Genomic DNA, 23,437 nt, shown 5'->3' with positions numbered 1-23,437 from the left:
TCCTCTCCCCCCTCAACTCGTACGCGCGGGGCACCATAAAAAAATAAACAAAACAGCTCCGGGAGTGGGCACCGCCCATGAATACGTCATTCGCTGACGTTCGGTTTACGACTTCCGGTTGTCGCACTCTCGAGGAGCAGCGTACGTCGGCAGCGTCTCTCCGGTCTCTGCGCTTTCTTGGCTCCCGAACTCGCGACTGAAAGAGGTGGCAGAGGTAAATTGAAAACATATGCGCGAAGGCAATGCCCTGGCTCGCGCTTGCCCATGAGGGTCGCGCGGCGGCTCGAGCAGACGATTTTCACCGCTACCAGAAGTGTGCCCGTGACGTCGTAGCTGCCGCGGCTCGAGCAAATGACAGCGTGCGGTGGCCTGCCGACGTCATGGGACTAGTGACGTCTGTTTTCCCGATTTTGGTTCCAAAATGGCTCCCTACGAAGACACCGAGCGGCCCGCGAATTTCAAAAAACACGATTTTTAAAAATTCATAATAAATTGCGGGCTCAGTTCAGAAGACTCATACTTGGTGTCGATGCTTCTGAGCATCACTTCTAACATTTACAAGCGTCTTTCAATTCTTTGCATGGTCCCTTTAATCTCATCCGCGCACCTAACTTTTCTGCCACTCCCTGCTACGTTTGCCTTCTCTTGGAATCCGCTCCGTTACCCTTAAGGACCACCGGTTATCTTGCCTTTGCATTACATACCCATACTAGTGGATTCCAAAGAGTTGTTCTTTTCATCTGCATAGCGCCAAAGAAATTTTCGGGAGGAGTCAACGCGCTGCTATTGGTAGTCTACTGTGAGCATTTGCAGGGACCTTTCTTGCTTGTGCACACGGTCTGATATTCCAGCTTTTCTGTCAAAATCCTATGGATGGTGCTTCGAGAAACCTCCGAAACCAAAATGCAGAGATCATCAAGTGCGATCCTCTGATTTTGCTGCATCATTTCTTCAACGTTCATGACTGTCTTGTCAGTGCAACCAGCTGGAAACTTCGTACACCGCTTGCAGATGTTTTTGGTGTCCATGTGTGACTCTGCATACACACTCCATCAATTGGCGATGAATTTCGGTAGGTTGAACGCTGGTAAGTTGTTGGTGCACAAAGGCGTGCGCTTCGCCTTTGTGCACCAATGTTGTACGGAGAAGCCACCACGGCGGATGAGTGCCGCTTCATTTCGGCTCTTCATGTCGTGTGCCCTGATGTTCGGCCCGCATTCAGTTAGTCGCCAAATGTATTGTACAATGACCAGAATTTTTCGAAGTTTTTAACATAGTGGTCAGGAAATCTATTATCATTGAACACATTAGTTGGGAGAAAAATGGTGTAGCTGTGTGGAAAATATTTAATGCCCACGATTTCCAGCCTGCGAACCTGGAACATATCAATCTAGGTTTTGCTGTCATTACTGTTCAGCTGAAATTACTCCTCCTTGGGAGTTTTTCTTAAATACATTGGATTAGTATCGTTACTTATTAGGTGCAGAGAAGGGGGCTTGCTATTTCTTTTTGTCCGTGGCTTGGGTATCCTTTCACTTGTGGTATGGTTGACTGTGCGCCTAAACACCAATTGCATCTAAGAGCTGCTTTTGTATGCGGTCACTTTCAGAGGCGAGCACCACCAGTGCATGTTTTGGCGATGTTGGTGAGCTTCTACCGACTGTGGTCTGTCTTCCGTCTTCTCTGCAGGAACTGGAGCAGACGATGCAGATGCACGGCATTGCGCTGTCGAACCAAACATGGCAGCCCACATCCGAGTCGCAGCTGAGTGCCCTCATCAATGAGGGGCCTGCCACACTGTCCTTCAACGACCTCTACGACCTCAAGGGCAACGGCGACGACCTTAAGCCAGATGAATTCCGGGCCGACGAGTTCCGCCACGACGCGTACGACGTCAAGCACGAGGCACCAAGCCCAAGTCCGAGCTCGGGGCTGAGCTCGGCACCTAGTCCGGGACACACGCTCGGCCATTACGAAGACATCATGGACGACGACCCCATGGGCGGCGGGGACCCTCTGTTGTCAGCGTCGCACCTCCCACATGACAAGCTCAACTCGCCCGGCACGATGGACTATCACGGGTAAACGTGGGGTAGCCCCAGTGGGTGACCACTGTTAAGGACTGAGTGGTGGGGACGTTCGTTTGTTTCCGCTCTTGGATGGCCAGCAGCGGTGTCCGATCTCTGCGGCCTTCCAGGTGTGACAAGCTCAACCTCAACTTGGTGCATGTTGCAGGTTCCACATTTGGCTTGATGGGGCCACCGTGAAAAGCTTCGCGGGGTCTTCCTCACAAGCTTTTGTAAATCACAGCTGAATGAGCCCATCTCTGGTCCGGGGTGTAGCACAGTGTTCATGCGAATGGAGGCCACACGGTGTACACAGGAGCCGCGGCAACCCTGTCTGCGATCTCAGATCGGACTAACCGTCACAGATGTGCCATTTCATCTGAGCAGATATATATATATAGAAAAGAAAAAAAAAATGAACACAAGGTAGGGTCCCCTTTTTGTTTCTGTGCATCGGTTACCATAGATTAATAATGTGGCAGTCAGTTTAGAAGTATTTATGAATCGTAGCAACTTTGCATCATTGTACTTTTTATTGTTTTTGTTGCTCAGGATGTTGAAGCTGGCTGCGTTGTTGAAGAATAATGAGATCACATATTGCGACTATAGCACGTGTCTTGTGATAAAGGCATGAGAGGCTTGGCATGACGCTAATATTAGTGCATTAACGAGCAACAGACTGGAGATCGTTGCCCTCGCCAGTCATGAGTCTCCCGCGTTCTTTTAATGTCTGACCGACTGAATTACAGGATGCATTGTTGCATTGTTGGCTGAGTGAACACCGGGAGGTTTTGTGTAGAAGTGTGCGCCACACGCGTGGCTTGGTGGAGATAGAACCATTCTGATAAGTTCCGAGAACTCTGTGTCGTCTTGCTCCTAATCGACTTAATGGAAAGAAGGTTGAGGAAGCTCAAAACGGTTCACGAGTGTCCGAGCATCCCCACAGAGGAACATTCAGTTTTTGCTGCATTGCAAGCTCCTGTTCATCAGCCCTCGGAAGATGCGACTCCATGCGATTGTGTGTCTGTGTGTGGGTGCCGATACGAGTGAGAGACGTTTTGAGTGTTCCGCGCCCACATTGCGACATCATGTTCAAGAACTGCACATCTTCAAATTCGTTGCAAGACTCTTTCGAACTAGCCAAGTCAGTGCAAGATGGGCTGTAAACAGGAATGCTTGTCTCCCTTCTGTGCTCTTTTTTTTTTTTTTTTCACCTATCATGCACACTGTGACAGCTACCTTCCTCTTCACCACTGGTGTGAAGCGCTGCATCTTTCCTTACAATGTTGCCTGACTTGCATTAGGACACTGTGTTTACCTGGAGTCGCTCATTTGATTTGCACTGCTGTTTATTCCCCATCAGTATCGTGCCTGAATTCATTTGTACAGATGCATCATTCATTTAACCTTTGTGGCGATTGTCAGAGCTCTCACAAGCAAACCTAGAAGTCTCTTGTGATGGTCTGTGCCTTGGGTGGCTTAGTGACCTCAAGATCAGGTTTTGAGCGGACATATGTTATCATGCCAGATGACACCTGCAAGTTCAAGAAGGTTTGTTTCCTTTTTTTTTTTTTCGGAGGAGATGATTCGGCGGTGATGAAGCAGGAGTCAGTGGTGCAGGTGAGGAAGAAGTATACTTGCAGAATTTACAAAAGTGCAAACTGCAAGTTACAGAAGCTAAGTCACACCGACAGTTACACAAACTAACTGTAAAGAAATGTTCTCAAGCAGAGGAGCAACTCTACAGGACCTTACTTTTCGACTAAAGGTTTTAGTTACAGTCTAGCTTTCATGCTTAGCACATAATTTTACGGCACCTAAGACTAAAACCTTATTCGAAAAGTGAGGTCTTGTAGCGTTGGTTCTCTGCTTGAGAACATTTCGCTTAAGTTACACCTTGTGTAGTTGGCTGTATGACTTTTGTTTTGTATGTTGTTTTGTTTGTTGTTTTGTTGCATGTTGTTTTGTGTTTGTAACTTGCAGTTTACGCTTTTGTGAATTCTGTAAATGTTGTGGCGAGAAAGAATACATTTACAGTTATTTACACAAGCGAAGGGAATCACTGCAAGCTGCACCGAGAACACAGCGAGAACTTTGTTGTCTTCTTCATCTGCCTTCGATTGCTCATTGACGTTGTCTACCCGCTGCAATATACTTCATCGCCTGCATCATTCACTACGTTTGGAAAGGCCTGAACTTCCTCCAAAAAAAGGGGAACGAGCCTTCTGAATTTACTGCACCATATGCATTGCTGGAATGCTGGCACAGCACGACTGCATCATCGAAAAAGAAAAATTGTTGTAGCCTATGCTGCCATGCCTTTAGGCTGTCGTTCTCAGCCATTGCCTTCATTGTGTGAACATGCCAAGCTTGCTAGGTACCCGATTGGCTGGTAGGTCAATGATGTATCTCGTGAGGTGCACATTAGCATGAAAAGAGTACGGGACAGGATAGCTTGCACAGGTTCTTACAGTCTCCACTCAAAGCATATGGTAACATCTGCCAATTATACATCGCATTGTCAGTTCAGAGGTTCTTTGAACCTGAGCTCGGCATTGGTGATAGGGTTTATCTGGCTTTACTGGTTGGAGGGATTCAGAAGTCGTTAATTTTTTTGTAACAGGTAATTAGGCTGGTGGATTTTTAGCAATATTCGGCAGCAGAGACTAGGTATGCTCAACTTTCTGGCAGAGAGTGGTATAAAGGATGTGGCTTAAATTACTACAAACACTGCAGTTAAAAGCTGGCATGTGAACAGCCACAGCTCTGTTGTGAGCTGATCTTGGTTAGCAACAATAGTTATTGTGCTCGTAGGTTGAATTGCAGCTGAAAACTACTTGGTTTAGTTTGTCAACTGCCTGCTTGTGGACTTTAGTTTCTTTCACACGAGAGTCGACTTTAACACGATGCCAACATGCAGCATTTACTGCATTCTATAAGCGCTGCCTTTATGAAGTGAGAAGGGCTGTTCGGTTTTCCTCCTGTATTTTTGCTGTTTTTCTGTTTCATCTCCTTCCTACCAACTTGCTCAACAAGTCTTCTCCTTGATTCCAGACTATACGCTTCACTTCTGGGCACTGATCTGCATTCTTCAGAGAAGCGCATTCCCAATTTTGGGAACTTATCCAGCTCGTGACTTAACTGTCAGGAATTCTGACTTAACCCATTCTACTGTTTATGGAGACCTCACTTTCTCCCAGTTCCTTAGACTTCATTGACTTCTGAGAGATGGGCTGTTAAAGGTTGCATGATCAGCAGATCATAAGTTCGATTTGTTTTCAATTCTGCTTGGAAATGGCCTGTAAGTTTTCAATCTTAGATGAACTGAATTCTCTGGAAAGCCACAGATTCTGGACTATTTTAGGTAGAATGCAGTATGTTCATTAAGATCAACAGTGCCCATGTTTAGTGGTAGAAATATGCGCCTCTGTGCTTTTGTGCTGGTAAATTAATTTCATAACAGTGTCAACTGACAAACGTGACCAACAGAATGTCATACTTGGCGGTTGTTTAGCGGTCACTCTTTTGTAGCATGCAGTCATTCGAATGGTTAGCGTGTAGTGCATCAGCTGAAGAAGGGTAACTTCGTGACAGTCACTTGTCAGGTGCTTGTGTGAAGGGCATTAACTTAATAGCGGTATTCAAGAGCATAAACGTGAGGTTGCAAGCCTGCAGTGGATGTCTGCAATTACTCGCGAGAACAGCACTGTGGATAATTTAAACTTTGAGGATGTATTTGTGTGACAAATTCTAGCATAATGCATGCTTTCCACTCTTGAGGGATATCTCTGAATATGTTAGTTTAGTGAACATTTTCTGTGAGCAGTTAAGAATGTGCACCCAGTAAGCTCAAGAGATGGATGCACTCTAATAGAAATGATTGCATAGATATTCAAGCGCTTGCGACAAACCGTAATGTGTTGTTTTTTTTGTGTGTGAGTTTTGTACTTTCGCTTCATGAGCTTCTCAAGTGTAGCTTTCAGCAGGTGCGTGCTGTGCTATCTATTGGGATACCTCATTGGCACGCCGGTGTCGCAAGGTTATGATACCGGAGCCTTTTAAGAGATGTTACTGTTTCATTAGTGTCTGTCCTGGTACAAGTTGCTGCTGCCAGGGTTGTTGTGTCAGTCATACATCGTGCTGTTTATTGTTGGCATTGTTTTGTTGATAGCTCGCACCTGTTTATATTGCGCATCAGAGCACATTGCAAAGTCAGTAGCTTCTTTGATCCATTGAATGGTTAGAGAAGGTTTTGTTACTTTCGAGCTCTCCCCGATTTGTATTCTGCACCTGCATGCGAATTGTTTTGTTTCTGGAAGAGGTAGCTTCCAAGTTGTTCATCATCCCTGCCCATTTCGCCTTCATAAGTGGAAAACTGTAGTGTTTGTTTGTTTTGCTTTTGCATGTAGGGCTTTTTGCATGTTCTATTCAATGCAGCCGTGTGGAGATGGTCATTGACAGCAGTACAGTACCTGCGTGCCATAGTGCATTGCCTTAAGAGTGCCGTGAACAGAGGTCATGCACACGTTTTGTGACCATGTGATAAATGCTTCTTGTGGGCACCTAGGGTTTTGGCACTAGTCGAGAGCGGATGTCGATAGCTGTCTCGGATGTTCTTTTGGGCCGTTGACAGCGGATGGCCCGCATTATGTTTTGGTTTCTCTATGTACATAGGTTACGCTGTCTTGATGTAAATAGCAACCCCATTCCTGTTGTGCTCATTTTGTTTTGTTGTACATACTGAGATAGTGTTATCAGTGAGTAGAATCTGATGATGGTTTAGTGGTCTCCCTGTCATGAGGCAGGATTGAGAGCTAGAGGTGTTTGTATAAGTTTTTATGAAATATATATATTTTTGCATAAATGGCTTCAGAGAGATGAGGCATGGCACAAGCCTTTGTGCTGGATGTGTGGCATTGTACTGGACCCTTTGCTCTGTGAAAGTCTTCTGGAGGGAATGCAGCCAAACAATGTGGGGAGGTGTAATGTGCTGAATTGTATGAGCTGCCAAGGCCTTTCTTTCTCTTTTTTCTTTTGCTAGTTGCTGAACAGGCTTCATTAAGGCACCTGCTCTGCACACATGGTTCTTGCTGAAACAAGACTCGAGTGAAATTTGAAGTCTGCCAGTCAGTGGCCACACAGCAGATGCTGAGGACCACTGTTACTACATGCAAATAATGGCATTGTAATTCTGAATTCACATACCTGCTCATGATCAGCGCGCAGGCATTGTGCACTGAAAGCAGTTCCTGATCTGCTCATGTTAATGTCTGAACACTTGTGATCAGTTTGCACTTTCAGTTTGGGACATACTGTACGATTGTCATCAACTTGCAGGCTCCTTGTGTGCAATGTAACATCAACAAGACGTCTCTATGAGTGGCATTAAAAAGAAATGAGTCTGTAGTGCTTGTGCTAAATGCGACTAGTGTTACCTGAATGCATCTGTCTGTCCTAGTTAGTGACTCCGTGCCTTACTGTCTACTGCTCACTGCAAACTATGGACACATGTTAGCCTTATCTTACTTCCAACGTTTGGAGGACAAAGAAATGTGGCCAGAATATGTCTTGCAGATGGATCAGTCACAGGGAAATGGTCGCAGTGGTCTACAGCGGAGTCCTGAGATGCACCTGTCGAAACTCTTTGTCAGGTTCTGATTGTTGAAATAATGACTGGTCAGCTTGCATGTCAGGCATTGCACTGTTTGTGCCAAATGTATGCTGGTGAAAATTGTTTAAGACCACTGTTTTCTACTGAGGGTGGCACCCAATGGACACTGGTATTCTCTTGGACACCCATAGATGTCTTGTAGACGTCGAAAGGACATCCAAGGGAGTTTCAGTGCCCATTGGGTAGCTTGGTGCACAGGAACACTTTTTATATGGCAGTAGTGCGCTATTGCTGCTGAAACGCAGAAGTTTGCGAGTCCTGGAATGAATTTGCAGGGCTTTGGAAGCATGCAGAGAGGCAGGAGGGTTCCGTTCACTTCCGCAGTATTCTTTAATATTCACAACAAAAAAAAAAAAGGACAGCACACTGGTGAGACACAAAGAGGTCTAACATAGAAGCTTTGGCTTCCAAGCAGTTGGGCCCAGTCTAGAGCCCAGAACTGCAGTGGTGACTATTCAAAGCGACTTAACAAGCTATACAGATGCGGCTTAAATATTAAATTAACGACTCGATGGCTCGATGACTGTATGTACATTCGATGTGGTGACATCCTGCTCTCTTTTTGGCATGGTTCTTGGTAGCTGTTGGCCCCCTGCCAACAGAAGCCTGGTCCCCTGCTGTTCACGCTTTTGTCCGGGACCTGCACAGTGAGAGTGAAAAAACGGGATATTACTATGGTGCTAGTCTTTGTTGCCTTGTCAAACGAAAAAAAGTTTTGCCGGCCTCACACAGTCCGGCCATATATTTCATGCTAGCAGCCTTGTTTTGATGCAAGAGTGTTGCAGTTGCAATAAAAGTTCCTCCCCCTGAATGTACTGTTAAGATCCAATGAATTTTATAGACCAGGCTGGCTGTGTTGCATCATGAGACCTTCGCAGGCAGTGAATAAAAAAAGTTTCAACATTGTCACATTTGCTTCTTCACTTGAGGCTTACTGCTGGGCAAACAAAACCTGTGTCAGCAGTGTGGCTTTTCTAGCCATGAAAGTATTGCCGTCAACTCTGCCAACAAGCACTGATGACCGTTTTCTATTTCCCAAAAGTTACTTTGTGACCTGAAACCCAAGCAGGTCCCACGTTTTTGCCCATAAAGCGATCGTTAATTAGGAGTTTTAGAATAGAGAGCCCCTATTGATTGCGGCAATACGGAATAGCACGCCGGTAATACTCCGCATGTGCTTAACACCCCTCGGATTATTGTCCTGCTTATGCAGACTGGAGCCTCTCTATTCACCTATCCCGCATTGATAGGCTTCCATTTTTCTAAAACCCCGTAGTGTCGGGGAAAAAAAAACTACTTCCGAAGGTACTGTAGAAGCCTGGGTAAGTTGGTGTGAAATTATTTTTCGCAGCGCAAGGGACAAGGGACGAGACAGGTTCACAGTTCTGAAGGCCTCGTGAAAATTCGTTAATCATCCCCACGGGGAAATCCCTGGGCTTGACTGTTAGACTCTGTGATAGAACAGCTTCCTCCTATTCCAAAAACGTTTCTGCTAGTAATTTTATGCTTGCCTTCGGTTACTCCTCATGGGGTCTGCTTTGTGTGCACGCGCAACAACCGAAGGTGAGTAAACGTACCGTGTCGGTTTCTTCAGGAACTTTGACTCGTAGGGTGCTGGAGACTCTCGCTCATTCACTGTTTCGACAGCAGGTATCTCGCAATGAACCACCTGGAAGGAAGAAAAAAAGGAGGCTTAACTTATGAAGCATGCAGCTAATATGGCCTTTGAAATGCCTCTCTCTTGCAACAGGCAAAGCCTTGTTTAGGGGTTGCTATGCACAGTAAACCTCTCAGTCATCTCGCCTAATAAGATCTTGTATTCTACCGTTCTACTGGCCAAGCCATGGTAACGTTTGTGGCCAGTCAGTTATTTTAGGTGAGTTGCAAAGAGAACGAGAGAGTGGGTTTAAAAGTAATACGTACAGTGCTTTCTGTGACGCCAGCCAGTCTTCCTCCTTCGGGAAGCATTTCTGGAAGACAAAAAGCATCGGCAGGCTCTAATTATCCGCTCAACAGATATTGCAGACTGCAATTCTCTAAAATTTTAAGTGCAAAAGAGAGCTCTGCAGGTGACGGGGGTGTACACAAGTACGGAAACGTCAAAATAGAGCTGATACAGTTCAAACTTTCCATAAGCAAACTGCAGAGCATTAAAAAACATTGCCCTGCCTTTTGTCCAGAAGTATTTCTCGCCCTCTGAAAAAAGCGCGCGAAATTCGAAACGTTACAGACTGCTCTCTCTTCAAAAATGACCTCATTTGCACGACTCCAGTAGTTCAGTCAGTCTAACTATGGGGTGAATGTCCAGCGGTAACATCTACGTTACGTCAGCTCTGCGTTATTTGGCGATCGGATGGACGCTTCGCATTTTCAGTGAGCAACGGATGTCCCTTTTAAAGAGGTCCTAAAGCACTTTTCACACGTGATAAATAGCCCTTAGTTATATCAATGCAGCGCGGACAGCAGGGCCGACATTCTTGTTCTAAAAATTGCTTTTCGTTTTCTGCTCCTGTTTGAAAATCTTGCATCATTCGACTGAACGAATGTCGTGCTGTCGCCTCACTGTGAAAAGAGGGCAGTTTGGTTTACGTGGTCGTCACCAACTACATATTCCAATCGCGGACGATCAGAAGGGAAAGCAGCCTAAACACATGAGGCGCCGTTACTGGCGGCAATGAACGTTCGAACGCGAGGAAACGAAACGAAGTGAGGTCGTTGCGAGCTTCTCGTCTCCTTCGAGCGTCCGCGCTGATATGCAACGCATGCGCACTAGTAGGAATCACAACAACTTCACAAGTGGAGAAAGCGCTGAAAGCAAATGTTCGATCATTGATGGCACGCACATTACTATCGCCTGCAGGTGATTCCAGAAGCGAAGCTGCTGCGTACTGAACAGATGTTCATGCCGAGTGCTTTAGGTCGACCTCTGAAGGGTAGACTAGTGACATGCACGGTACACACGGCATATAGGTGTACTCACCGAGAAACCCGACTGCCACCTGGGGAGGTTGGCCTTGCTCTCGCCCATGATGCACATCATCTTCGTGAGACCGGAGAGGCTGATAATCTGCGAGTATACCACAAGGCATGCGTCATTCTCATGGTTTCCGCGTATTCGTGCACAAATCATTGCTGTGACATATATGTGGCAGGTCTTTCATTTTACTATAACGTGACATGTATGCAAAACTGAACGTTCGTCCATTTTGTACAGGTGCCCGCAAAACTTTTCGGAACAGATCTCATGAAAAACGTTGATTTGCTCGCTGATCACACGTGCTTGTGCAGGCCGCGGCGGGAATGACAAAGCGCAGACTTCATTCAGTTCGTGGCTGCATGTGTAGCTTGCTCAGTAGTTAGGCTTCGTTGTAATTTTCATGTTCCGAAAACTTTTGTGGGCACCTGTACGTTGTTCTTGCATCAGTGCTGGATTTAAAGCGGACATGCACAGGTCTAATATGCATGCAGCGCGGGCATATATGTCGCAGTACGTCTGAACACTCCTGCCTGACAGGTCAGCGCATTATGATTGTTAGTATTATAAGGCCGGCATAATATAGCAATTCTATTCCGGTCTCTCGTTTTCTCGGTCTATGTGGCTGGCTCAAGCAAAGGCCAATTCTCTGCCATATCGCTGGGCTCGACAACGCAAAGACAAATAGGGAGCTAGGAGAGTGGAGTCGCGTCGAAAAGAGCGGGAAATAGAATGGAATAAAAAATTGCGAGGACACTATGGAAACTAAAGTGTTGAGATGTGAAAGCCGAGAACACTATGCCGTGACGACTTCCGGTGGATGTGACGTTGCGCCGTTCCAGTGGCTATATCGACGTCCGCGCTATTTCGACGCAATTTCGACATTTTTGCCTATGATTAATTAACTAATTAATCTACAGTCATAAAACGTGGCGTCTAAGTTCATGTTTTCCTCCTCTATCTGAAGCAACCATTCGTTTTCTCCTACCTCTCTTAGTTCCCGAGTTAACACGAGTTGAATGCTGCCAAAGGTGTGGCACCCTCTGTTAACGGACAGTATGAGCCATTAAAGGCTTTCGCCTTAAAATTAGTGTAGCAGCCCACTATAAAGAACACTCACCCCCGTGAGGGACGGCGGTGGCAGGGCGTTTTTGGCTTTCCAGGCGCCAACTTCGGTGTGCTGCGAGCAGAGGTCGGTCAGCGGGGACTCCTTGGCAGACGACAGACACTTGCGGGCGGCCGCTACCGTCTGCAAGGAGGGACGCAGTGTGGTTAGCACCGCGAATGCTCCGAAGCACTGTCGCGCTTGGTGTACGTCGAATTTGCTATAGAAATGTGCTCGATTTTATGGCGAATAAGTTTTTGAAAAAGATTTCATGCGCAGATAGCGTAAACAATGTGAGCACTCACCTCGCCGCCTGTGCCGCCTAAGTAGTGGTCCATGCACTTGATGCCCACCTCCAGGTCAGCCGGTGCGGCAGCTGCGTAAGCAAAAATGAAAGAATCGAAAATAAATAACCGCCCTCAACGTCAGTTGGTCAGAGAAGCAGTCCTGACCTGAACAACACAACAAACATGTTGGTCAAGCTCGAGCGCTCTGAAAATAACTGGTTAGCGTTGTTCCCCATGAAGTACAAAAAAATTGTTCGCAGCTGGCGTAGAACACGTGCTGCTTGCCGCTGTGCAGTGTGTCGACAGGCGAGTGCAGATACATGAGAATTTTGGATCCGGAGATGAATTAGTGTGTTTTAATTCAGCCCGACGTTTGCACCACTGGACTAAAAACAGCGTGCTCAGCCGATTAGAAGTCAATTTTTACGGGCAGGAACGTTTAAGCTGCATTTCGACGGCCAGCCCAGCCTTTTCGGAGTTCGCTGGTCACGGCCCACAGGCACGACAGGCACCCACCGGGCGAGAACAGCCGTAATTCGCTTACAGAAAAACACCGGCCTGTGCTGCAGAGGCAGTACAGGTGGCCATGGATATTCGCTTCGCCTTTCCAAAAACGCTTTTACTGGTCAACATGCGCCAGTTGACCTCACGCAAAGAAAGCGCCCAGTCATCCGGCGTTTTATTCCCGCTCAAAGGCGCAAACGAGTGACAGAGCGTGTGCTGTAGACACGCACTGCTTAGACCGCGTGCAAGTTAGCGCATCGACCGGTTATGAATGGTCAGTGCTGCCATAAAGAAATGGTTGCCGCAGAATAGAGCAATGAAAACGCAGGGAAACGAAAGACAGGTAGATAATTGGCTAAGCGTTGACTTACAACTAAATTTTGTTGAGGAGCGTGTCGGAATAAATACGCAATATAACAACAACAAACACAGTAACAAATGTGATCTGAACAAGGCTGCTTTTGGTTTACGGGGGTTTGACGTCCCAAAGCGATTCAGGCAACGAGGGACGCCGTTGTGAAAGGCTCTGGAAATTTCGACCGCCTGGGGTTCTTCAACCTCGCACAGTACACGGGCCACTAAAATTTCGCCTCCATCGAAATTCGACCGCCGCGGCCGGGATCGAAACCGGGTCTTTCGGGTCAGTAGCCAAGCGTTGTAACCACTGAGCCACCGCGGCGATATGAACGAGGTGAGCTCGGGGGGTTCATATATCACATATTTTGCTCTTGTGTGTGTTTTATTCCGTTTTTGTGCCGGCGCGCTCGGGAATAAAGTTTAATTGTAAAGCGAGTGCTCCGCAGTGGGTGTAGTCAGGCTGATCATGATGAGCGCTTATCCTCGTCTATACCTGCCATTCGTGTCCCTGGTTTTTCGGTGCGCTGTTCTTCATCAACAAATGGCCAGCCAACTAGCACAAACTGCCGCATTGCTGCTCAAGCGAGAAATGTTGTTTGACCTTTCTACTCACTCTAATCGACTACGAAGGCCCTGGCAAAGAGCCGCGCTCCTTGAAGCGTGTCTTCGCGTCCCATCACAGTTGTGCAAGGCACGGCCACATTTTCCCGCCTCTTATACTGGTTTCTCTTTTTCACCTGGCGCCGGAACTGGCGACGCGTCGAAGAAAGAGAAATGTGGGTCGTTGACTTGATGCATCGCTGTCGTCTCCGCTTGGCGGCTCGCGAGAAACAAGCGAGCTTTCGGCAGTTCCTCTTTCGACACTCAGCCACGATGCATCCCAGCGGTGGCACCGTTATCCGCTTCCGCATGCTCCTCGCGTCTCCTTAACGTTCCACCTCTTTGTGGCTTCAATCACGACGCGTCCTTCCGTCACCGCCGCTCAAGCGCCACGTGCCGCGACAGACCCAAGACGGAGCCTTCCTGGCGCGCGTTTTCCGTTGTTTGCGCGACACCCCCCCGCTCTCTCCCCCTTCTTTGCTTCGTTCCGCAGCGCTGCTGTAGGTCGCGCCGGATAGCAGCCTCGATTCCGACAAACCGAAAAGCATACGCGAGAAAATGCACACTCGAAGCGCGTATTCTTAGCAGCGACGAACGCGAGGCGCAAGAATACGTTGTCGCGTGCAGCGCTATATTTAGCGCCGAGGTAGTTCCGTGGTTGCTCGACAGATCTGGAAGTCGAGAAAACGTCCGCGGGCAAACACAGGGAGGCTTCCCGATTCGAATTCCGCCGGCACAGAGCCGAGAAAAGGTCGCGGATGACCGGCGGATCGAACCAGGAAGGAAGTCCTTGAACCCAATCTGCGGTAGACGCCTCTGGTCAAGGTTCCGCCATCCCCTGATCGAGGGCATCCTGTTTGAGCGGCGCCGTGGGACCGCCCGAGGCAGTGTGCGCGGGCCGTCGGCAATGCGCTCTGCTCGCTGGCGACTCGCGTTCCTCAGCCTTTTTCCTTCAGCGACGCACTGAAGTGGTGTTGCGAAATATCGTGGCGCACCAGCAGCTAGCTGTTCAGGGGCACGTGAACCCTGTTCTGCATCCGAGACTGCATTCGCGCGCATGCGCGAAAAGAGCCACTTCTCTCGTTGTGTCGCGCTGCTCAATTAGATTAGGCCTTGTTAGGCCTGATGAGGCGCCGACGAATTCAATGCCGGTTGGAGATTGCCGGCTCGGCCTGAGCATGTGTCTGACGGCGGTGGGGAACGGCGCATGACGGTTTCTCCAGCACGCACAAGTTGCTGTTCCTCTCCAAGAGACAGTGATTGTGCAACAGCCCTAGTCGCAGTTAAACAATCATTGCTCAACTACCAACAATATACGAGCTCGACGGCGAGCAAGCTTCACCATGCTGTGACGTTGTTTGCTCAGCACTTGACGGGCTGAATGCGCTCAAGGTTATGACGGACTTGCGCAACGTATGCCGGTGCCGATCGGCCTTCGCGTGACTGCGGTGGACAAATGACGTTGACTGATTTAAAGAAAACTGCAGCGGATCAGCCTGACTTCTCCGTGTGCACGACGCCACTATTACTCAACTTTACAACCGCTATCAGAGGCGCCTTCACCGAAATGCGAGCTGGCAGGAAAGGGAGTCCATCGTATAAGAAATTTGAAGGACCGTGATTGGCTTTCGTGACTTCATGTAATAAGTCAAGGAGACTGTGGTGACCCTGGGATCTCGCGACCTCGTGACGTCGAGGCCAGGTGCTTGGTGTTCAGCCAAGAGCAGTGCGCATAATCAAACACTATCTATTTCCGCGCTCGATTAAGTTATGCATCTCGCACATATACCTCGCACTGGTCAGATACGGCAACTCAACACGCTTCAGGCGCAGAAAACGCGAAAAGCTGGATGTCGGCAACTTTACGCCAGCTTGTCCGTCTTTTCTTTCTACACAAGATTTTCCTTCTATAGCTCTCGTTGCAGGCATTTTTCTTTTATTGTTACGCCGAAATTTGAGCCAATGTAGTGCCGAACTATTCCTCGAGCTTGCATGGCGTCGAAACCACGGTAAACATCTGTCCTTCATGGGCAAGCTGGCACAACTCGTCATAGTAGAGGGTCAATTCTCAGCAGTGGCTTGGTGCAACTAATTAGGCTGTAGCTAACTCAGGTTCGCAAAGCCGATGTTTATTACGTCGACAAGGCCGCCCGTTCTGCGCACTCGTCAGACCGTCTCCTTCCTTAATGCACTCGCCAGTGCATGGTACATGGGGTGAGGACTCGGTTCTCTCTTCACCAGCCACGCTCTAAGTTTTTTTTCTTTCTCCTTGATCGAAAGAAGCGAAATGGGGAGAGGGGAGCATATGTGCTATGTGGTTACTTACTGAACAAAACAAAAAGGAAGGACCTTGAGCCGCGCTTGCCGGGGTCGATCGGTTTTGACAGCAGTAGTTTCGCGATCTGTAGCGTCTCTCTTATTGGTGGACCAGGAGTTTAGCATCAGGTAAACGATCATGAAAGCAAAAAACGTTGCGCTAAACGGAAGTGCCGAAGTCACAGCAATAAATAAATAAACAAAAATAACGCTTTCTTCATCACCAGTGACGACGGTGGACGTAAATCCTGGAAACGGAGCTAGTCTGGTCACGGTGCGTTCTTCGTCCCCTCGTACCCGTGCCGACATTTACGGGCGGCTGCATCGTGAGGCTACCTGTTACGCTTTCGCTGTCCTCCTGATTAGTCTGGGACACGTTTTCAACCGGGAAAGCGAGAGGCAAGTAGCGGAGCAGAAACAGCTCCTTTTCGCTGCAATTTTACTGTTTCTTGCGCTTTCATTTTGACGTCAGAGCGAGCTCATAACGCTGCCTGCATGGCACGCGCTATTCCACGTGGCCGTATCGTCGCAGGCCAGACGATAACCAGTCATCAGTTAAGGTCGTCTGACGCGGGTGGTTATGCGCTCTCGTAACGTGTCGTACCGGCTGCAACGGCCTTTGGAATGGCGCCCAAGGACGCCTCGGAGTCAAAACAGGAGACTGCCCAGCTACCACGTAATATTCTCGGTCGCCGCCGGCCTTTTGCGCAAGAGATGGTTACAGGTGCCGCATCGGCTCCTCTGCATGCATGGTCACCGGACGGGGTGCAAAAAGTTTTAGACAGTCTGTAGAGTGTCTATAGACAAAAGTCTATAGGCAATACAAATGCTATAAACAGTCTATAGACAATCTATAGATTTATGGCCATACACTTTTAGTAGACTTCTGTCTATAGACTATGAATAGACAAAAAGCAATACCTATAGGAAGTCAATAGAGTCAATAAGAAGTCTATAGACTGTCTATAACCATTTTTATAAAGGGCAGCTCCCCGCCTTCGCCGTCAGTGCCTCTATACGTGTCATGCATATCTGCAGGGCCAGTCTCAGTCTCCCGTCGTCCTGTCGGACCTGACACTCAGAGGGAAGAAGACCCCCAGTAGGCGAAACTAGTCATCGCGCAAGGCCTCTTTATTTTTCTTCGCGGTGTCCTTAGAGCAGGCTCGGCTGCTCCTCTTCAGAGCGACAACGTTACAGAGAAGCAATAACACGCCCATTCAGCGAGCACTACCTTCTTCGCCCGAAGAAGAGTTCAAGGTCGGTAACTGCGAGCGAAGGAATGTTCCGAGGGTAAAAACGGAGATTCAAGCTGCCCGATGCTGGAGCCACGTGTATCGTCAATCCAGTTAGTCAACATGGTGTACACTGCACACGTAGCAGGTGCACGCCGAGAACGTTAAGAATGCCGTGGAGGAGCTCGCTGCCTGGACAGTGAGTGGCATTAGAGGTTCGTTGGCGCAAGAGCCATTGCCAAAGAGCGCGGGCTGTCTGGGAGTGCAAACAACGCGAAAGACAAAAAACTTCCTTAGCCTACACACAGCGGTTGCTCAGCAAGTATGCGTGAGAACCACTTTTATTTTCCCCGGTTGTTTTCCTATAGACGGCATCCAGTTGATAAAGGTCTTCAAGTTTAGCGCTGAAATAAAATTAAATTTCGTCTTTCAATGTGAAGTAAGCGCTCGTACCTATACCGCCGCTAGAGATATTTCGGTTTTCTAAAGGGAAGGGCACTGCTTCACTCTCCTCGGGATAAGTACGTACTCCGGGGAGGAGGTGTCAATATTTATTCCTTTCCCCGGTGGAAAAGCGCGACTTGAGTCTGGCTTTTCGTCTTAGCTCTTCGTGCATGAAAAACACCTAAAGCAACGGAGTTCAGTTATGGCTTACACAGCTACCTTTTTTCCCATACGAGGAACGCGAACAACCTGCTATATCTTTATGCACTTCCAGATAGCGAGGCGAGCACGCGCAGAACACTACACGAAGGCTCGGCCGCGTTTCGATGGATGAGAAACACAAAAGGCGCCCGTGTCCTGTGCGATGTCAACGCACGTTAGAGATCCTCAGGTGGTCGAAATTATCCGGGAGACCTCCACTACGACTCCACTTTCTTCTTTCGCTCCCTCCTTTATCCCTTCCTTACGGCGCGGTTGAGGTGTCCACCGAGATATGTGAGACAATTACTGCGTCTTTTCATTTCATCAAAAACAATTTTCAATTTTTTTCAGTAGACTTCCGTTAGTTTGTCTTCACATAACCTATCACTTAATACGCTGCGCTAATCCTAGGCAGCTAGAAGAAAGAACGAAAACTTTGCTGCTTCATACTGAGCTTCATGTTCCTGAACATGATCCTGAAACATGTTCCTGAAACATGCGCGGCTTTGTTCCGTAACGGACAAGGAGTGTCCTGCTCTTCTTGCGTTTCGGCTGTCACACGCGCGCTGTCATTACGGTCAGTTTTAACAACATCTTGTCCGACAGAAGCAGGCTCAGATACAGTTAAAACAGATCTGGCTGTTTGACTGCTAAATCTCCAATACGCTGCATCAAACCTTCGCACGCTTTCGGAGGCCTCAAGCCGGCTTCAAATGTCATCTTTTGTAAAGGTCGGCGCCAAACAGAAACCTACCGCTGCTCCCTGCTGTGCACTTTCGTTCGACTAAGCACCGCAGGGAAAGTGATATCGGCTCCGATCCAGCAAGCGGGTCGCTGCGAACCGCACCGACACAGATCGAGTCTTGCGCTCCACCGGCTCTGCGTTGTCCCCCGACCATCGCAATCGGTGCGCATAGTTTCACCGAAGCGCCCCAGTTTCACTCCATCAGCCACACGCGTGGGGGCTACTGCGTTCACCCCAGCCGTTGGGAAAGAACAGCAGACGCCCCTGGGCACGTTGCAGATCACTTGTTCCAGTGCGCGCAGTAGTGGGGTAGGTGTGCAATATCCTTTGGGGCCACTGGTGTTTTCGTGTTGATAGAAGAGTATGCCGTAGGAATTGGTCTCTTCATGACATGGTGCACTGTGCCCAGCATGTCATCAACGCTATAGATGGATGCGCAGAGGTGCAAAACTGATCCGTGAATCGAACTCATCGGCACTCAGCGACGCGAAACAAAGCGAAGCTGCTTGCATATGATGCTAATGCAGTTGACAACGAGGATATTGCCATTTCGTACGTACAGAAAGGAGGCTCTGGGATTTAGTAAACATGTGGATTTTAGGAACATATGTCTTTGTGGAAGGAGCTGGTACGTTATTCACACAAACATTGCAGCGCATAATTGAGCGTTAAGAAAGAGGGTTAACTCGGAGTAGGGTGCCGGTACTCACAGCACATGGTGTAGATGAGCCGGAGCACGTCGTACAGATTGGTGTCGGTGGCGGCGCGGACAACGCCGGCCGAAGAGCAGCTCAGCACGAGCGCTGTCAGGACGGCGGCGCGCAGGTAGCGGGACACCTCGGAAGAAGCCATCGGTGTTGTATTGTCCGGCGAGGGTGCTAAGATTCCTCGAGCGGTGGCACTGCGGAACTACGGGTCGTACCCGAACACACGACGGCCGAATCCGGAGAAGCACACGTGAACGTCCGGGGCTGGCCGCAGACGACAACCGAGGGTGGTGCACGATGTGATGAGGACGCCGGATGAACGGGTCCTTATATACCGGCGCAAGCTCACGTGCGCCCTTTCGCGGGCCCTCCTTTCCGCACAGCTCTCATCACCGCGTGGGAAGTGACGCACGGGCGTCGCCGACGTCCGCTGCTGGTTGGCCGGTCAGCCGCCGGTCGCGCCAGCGTCACTTGGCAACGCGAGCGTCGTCGTACACTCAGAGGTCTCTTCCCTCCCCCGACGCTCGCAGGGGTTACCCCGCCGGCGCGAAGACGACGGACAGGAAAGACGCGCGCTAGGGCGGGAAAACACTGCCGCCGCGGACGATTACGTAAAACGGCCAGGAAAAGTGGCGCGTGCGGTCGCACGTACGCGACGCCATCGAGGACGTGCGCACCTGGCGGGCACGTCCTTTCGGGAGGAGTCTCGCCAACACCGCTGACCGCTAGCGATGCGTCGCGCGCTGACGGAGGCCACTTAACGCCGGGGCGCGCACGTCATCGCGAGACGACGCTGCCAGCTGCATGCTCACGTGATGGCCGGCACCCTGCTGTGCGTTGACCTCCGCTGATGCCACAACGGCGCGCACCTTCTTCGACAAGCTCCAGTGGGCATGTTGCACGCACTCCAGGGTCCGTACGTTCGTGCTTCGAGTGGTGTTGTGGATGGTCCCCGCCACGCTTTCCGTCAGAGCTTGGGCGGCGGAGCATGCCGGCATACCTGCCACTAGTAACGTATTTTGACTGCAAATTCATGGGGAGCATAAGTGCCGGCACCCCACAGAACCCTGTGCCCACCTACGATACATTTGTGGTGCGGGAGAGTCCCAACCTAGGGTCTCGTTCTACTCTGACCTTGTGCCGTCTTCGTGACCATGACTGGTCATAGCATTTTACATAAAGCGCATTATGCCAGATCTTCGCTCAAAAAGAGCAAATTGTCCGATATCCAAATACCTCAATGCTTTCCTAATGCCTTTTGTCATATTGCGCGTCTCGTTAGAGATCATTTATGCTAGGTGATCGCTTCCGACCATATGCACCTAGCTGCTGCTCATCTGCACTGTGGAGAAACGAAACTGATGATGCGTCTCGATGGTTACCTAACGAGTGCTCTGCATTCGGTCCAAGGAGCGTTCCGAGCCGCCAGTATGCTGCGTGACACTGCGATGGATTGCATTAAGCGTTCACAATTCGTTAGCATTAGAAGCCTTTTACACTATGTAGCGATTTGTGTAGCGGCACAGTTTATGGTTAATTGGTTTGTTCATAGAAAGTTGCAGCCAAGTGAGGCTGCACCCACAGCTACTGTGGTTGCAGTAGCAGACATATACCCTAGCAACCCTCCTCTTATTTCCTTGCCAGATTTCTACTGCTATCATATGTGCGACGGGTTCACCGTCCTAAATGAAGACGGATGACTCTTAGCTTCGGCTGTTGGCAATGAGCAGCAGCGCTCGAGCCTGCAACGAGAAGACTATCTCATCTGTGGGCTCCCGGAGGCATCTACCGTCTCCGGTGCACAAGACATGGAGGACGATGCTGGAGTCGTGAGCATACGCCCAAAAAGGAAGCTCCGCAGGGTTCCTGCAGCGCGCGGGCCTGAAGTCACTGAGCGCCCCAGCGGGGCCAGCCGCAGTGGGCAATCAGATTCCTACACGGTACACTATGGACCTGTCACGGCCATAGAAGATTTTAATTCTCCATACAGGCGAAGTCTACAGCACCTCTTGAGCAGATCGTTCCTGGGCAAGTCAAGGAGATTCGCATCAACGCCCTGCAGGAGGAGTATCCTAGAGCTCTCTGTTGATCTGTCCAACCAGACAACCTTGGACACCTTGAAGGCCGTGTCGAATTTCGGCAGTATTCGGATGCGCTCATTTCTCGCCGACAGAATTACAACGCCAGGTGTGATTTCACACGTCGACGCAGACGTTAAAAACGGCGGCTTACTGAAGCTTCTGTCATCCAGGGGCCGTACATAACTGACAATGGACAGTCCAGGTGTGCGGAGGTCGTGTTTGAATACGAAATGTTGCCGCCGCATATAAACGTAGGCCTTGCCAGCCGCTCCCTGTAGACATGCATGCCTGCCCAGTGGAGGCGCCGAAGCACGCGAACTGGGTTGGAACACGTGATGCGACCACCAGGGAGAGGAAAATATTCTCCACGCACAAGCAGGCGGCTGAGGCGGTACGTCGCCGCAGAAGTCGGCCACCGTAATCGTTCAAAGCGACACCTGCTGAAGAATGGCTCCTATACCCTGCTATGCAGAAGCCATCGCCTCCGCCGAGCCCGTCTCTGGTAAACACTCATCTGTGGCGTGGCGGCCCAGTGTTTCCACTTCCGCGGATATACGCCTGCGGAACCCTGAGTGCGGAACCAGTCGAGTGCGTCTTTCCATCAGCCATGCATGGCACTCAATAAGGAGGACCCAGTGGCGTGACCTTCTCTACCGTCGCGTACTCCTGATGCTGGTCAGCGTCGGCCAGAACAGCAAACGGGCAAATCAGAAGAACGGTCATGCAGCTGGTTGGCGCCCTGCGGTGGCTGTTGATGGGCCGGATGCCAGGGCCGCCATGATAATCTTACACGCGGCTGACGTAGCGGCCACATGATATGTCTTCGCGGCCACTGTCAGTATACAGAAGGTCGCATAGAGTGTGCAGCTGACTACCTCACATCTCATCTTCGCGTATACCTCCATTTATGTCTTTTTCTCTTCCCCAGCATAGAGTAGCAGGTCACATACTGTTACTTCGGGCGACCTCTCCGCCCTTCCGCACACAGCAGATGTCGCTCCCTCTCATCGAGGGTCGTATTTATCTTCTTCCAAAGTCATATCTATAAACTACTACCTTACCTACGCGGGAAAGCATGCAGTGTACGCTATGCTTGACTTTATGAAAAGATTACGGGATAAGACATCTGATGTGAGAATTATGGGCAAGCAGTTCGACTTACCTTGATGATTGCTTTGATGCTTTTCTCTAATGGATTTTTTTGCCCTAGCCGACGCTTCACAGAAGCAATAGAATTTATCTGGAGGGCGAAAGTGGGCGGCGGTGTATAGTGGTGGATCGAGGTTGGCCGTCCTCAGCTCTGGGGCCCACAGAGGTCAGGTGGGAGGTCAGGACGGTTCGCTTTTCCGTGTAGTCCATTGCCATCACTGCCCACCTCTTTCGGCTCCTTTCCCACTCTCCATTTTTTACCCCTAGCTTCCTTCCCCCGCCGTTTGTTATTTTGTTGTTCGCGTGGTTTGAAGTGATACTGCTTGTTTACAACGTATCCTGTCTTCTCATTTTCTTTGTAGGCTCATGACGCTCTATTTTACCGGATTATTTTTTCCCTTCTTCTTAGCATGGCACCTGCCGCCTGGCTTTCTTATTTTCGCGTCAGCCAATATCTTGCGCGCGTCTCCCGGACATCGGCTTGTCTATCTACTGAAGGCGTACCGCGCGTCTTTACTTTTCGAATTGGCGTTTGATTTAAAATTGCATTTTAGGTTTCCTTTCTCGCCACTCTTCATTTCCTTTGATTCCTGTGACGCTGGGGCAGGCATTGCCTAACCTTTTCTGCCATTCTATTCTTTGGGCTTCTGACCATCAGAGGGGCTCCAAAATGAGGAACTGAGTGTGTGCGGTGGGAGACGGATGTTGGGCAATCCTTCTGGGAGGGGCGCAGACTCCTCGCTTGGTCTGGGGGCTTCACTTCAACGGACATCGGATTCCCTAGGGGCGACGCTAGCACCGTTATCGCAGTAAAATGATACGTAGATGCGTAAGGAGACACATGCGAGCTCTTAACTGTTATTCGGGTGAGCTTCGACTAGCGTTTTTAAATCCAGGCGATCTCTACAGTACCGAAGCGAAATGGGGTTCCCTTGTGCAACTGTGGTGCCGCAGCCTGGCGTGCGACTAAAAAAAAAAAAAAAACGCGTGTCTGCAAT

The 23,437-nt window shown here is 49.4% G+C and overlaps 2 protein-coding genes across 2 annotated transcripts in view; one reads left to right on the top strand and one right to left on the bottom strand.

Moving 5' to 3' along the window:
* The window catches only part of Mitf (transcription factor Mitf), a 113,765-nt gene extending 105,119 nt beyond the window's left edge, over positions 1-8,646 (top strand). Inside the window, exon 7 of the mRNA XM_089563800.1 lies at positions 1,690-8,646. Within this exon, the coding sequence (XP_089419926.1) occupies positions 1,690-2,085 (396 nt within the window). The 3' untranslated portion in view covers positions 2,086-8,646. The remainder of the gene's footprint in view (positions 1-1,689) is intronic.
* Positions 8,049-19,658, bottom strand: LOC149325202 (uncharacterized). The gene is made up of 7 exons (XM_089563801.1): positions 19,213-19,658; positions 12,122-12,192; positions 11,832-11,960; positions 10,718-10,804; positions 9,661-9,707; positions 9,315-9,406; positions 8,049-8,377 (listed from the first exon to the last, which is right to left on the bottom strand). The coding sequence occupies exons 1-6, from the start codon at positions 19,352-19,354 to the stop codon at positions 9,370-9,372; spliced, it is 513 nt and encodes a 170-aa protein (XP_089419927.1). The 5' UTR covers positions 19,355-19,658; the 3' UTR covers positions 8,049-8,377; positions 9,315-9,369.
* Positions 19,659-23,437: the final 3,779 nt, after the last annotated feature.

Source organism: Amblyomma mixtum, chromosome 10 (assembly GCF_055824585.1).
Source record: "Amblyomma mixtum isolate Tamu chromosome 10, ASM5582458v1, whole genome shotgun sequence".
Classification (NCBI taxonomy): Eukaryota; Metazoa; Arthropoda; class Arachnida; order Ixodida; family Ixodidae; genus Amblyomma; species Amblyomma mixtum.
This window is presented reverse-complemented; position numbering and strand designations above follow the sequence as displayed.

Excerpts from the sequence above, each read along its gene's own strand:
- LOC149325202 (XM_089563801.1), bottom strand. The coding sequence starts at position 19,354 with ATGGCTTCTTCCGAGGTGTCCCGCTACCTGCGCGCCGCCGTCCTGACA. Across the intron at positions 10,805-11,831 it reads CACCGCCGTCCCTCACGGGG|ATTATCAGCCTCTCCGGTCT; the intron begins GTGAGTGTTCTT and ends GTATACTCGCAG. Across the intron at positions 9,708-10,717 it reads GGTGGCAGTCGGGTTTCTCG|AAATGCTTCCCGAAGGAGGA; the intron begins GTGAGTACACCT and ends TTTGTCTTCCAG.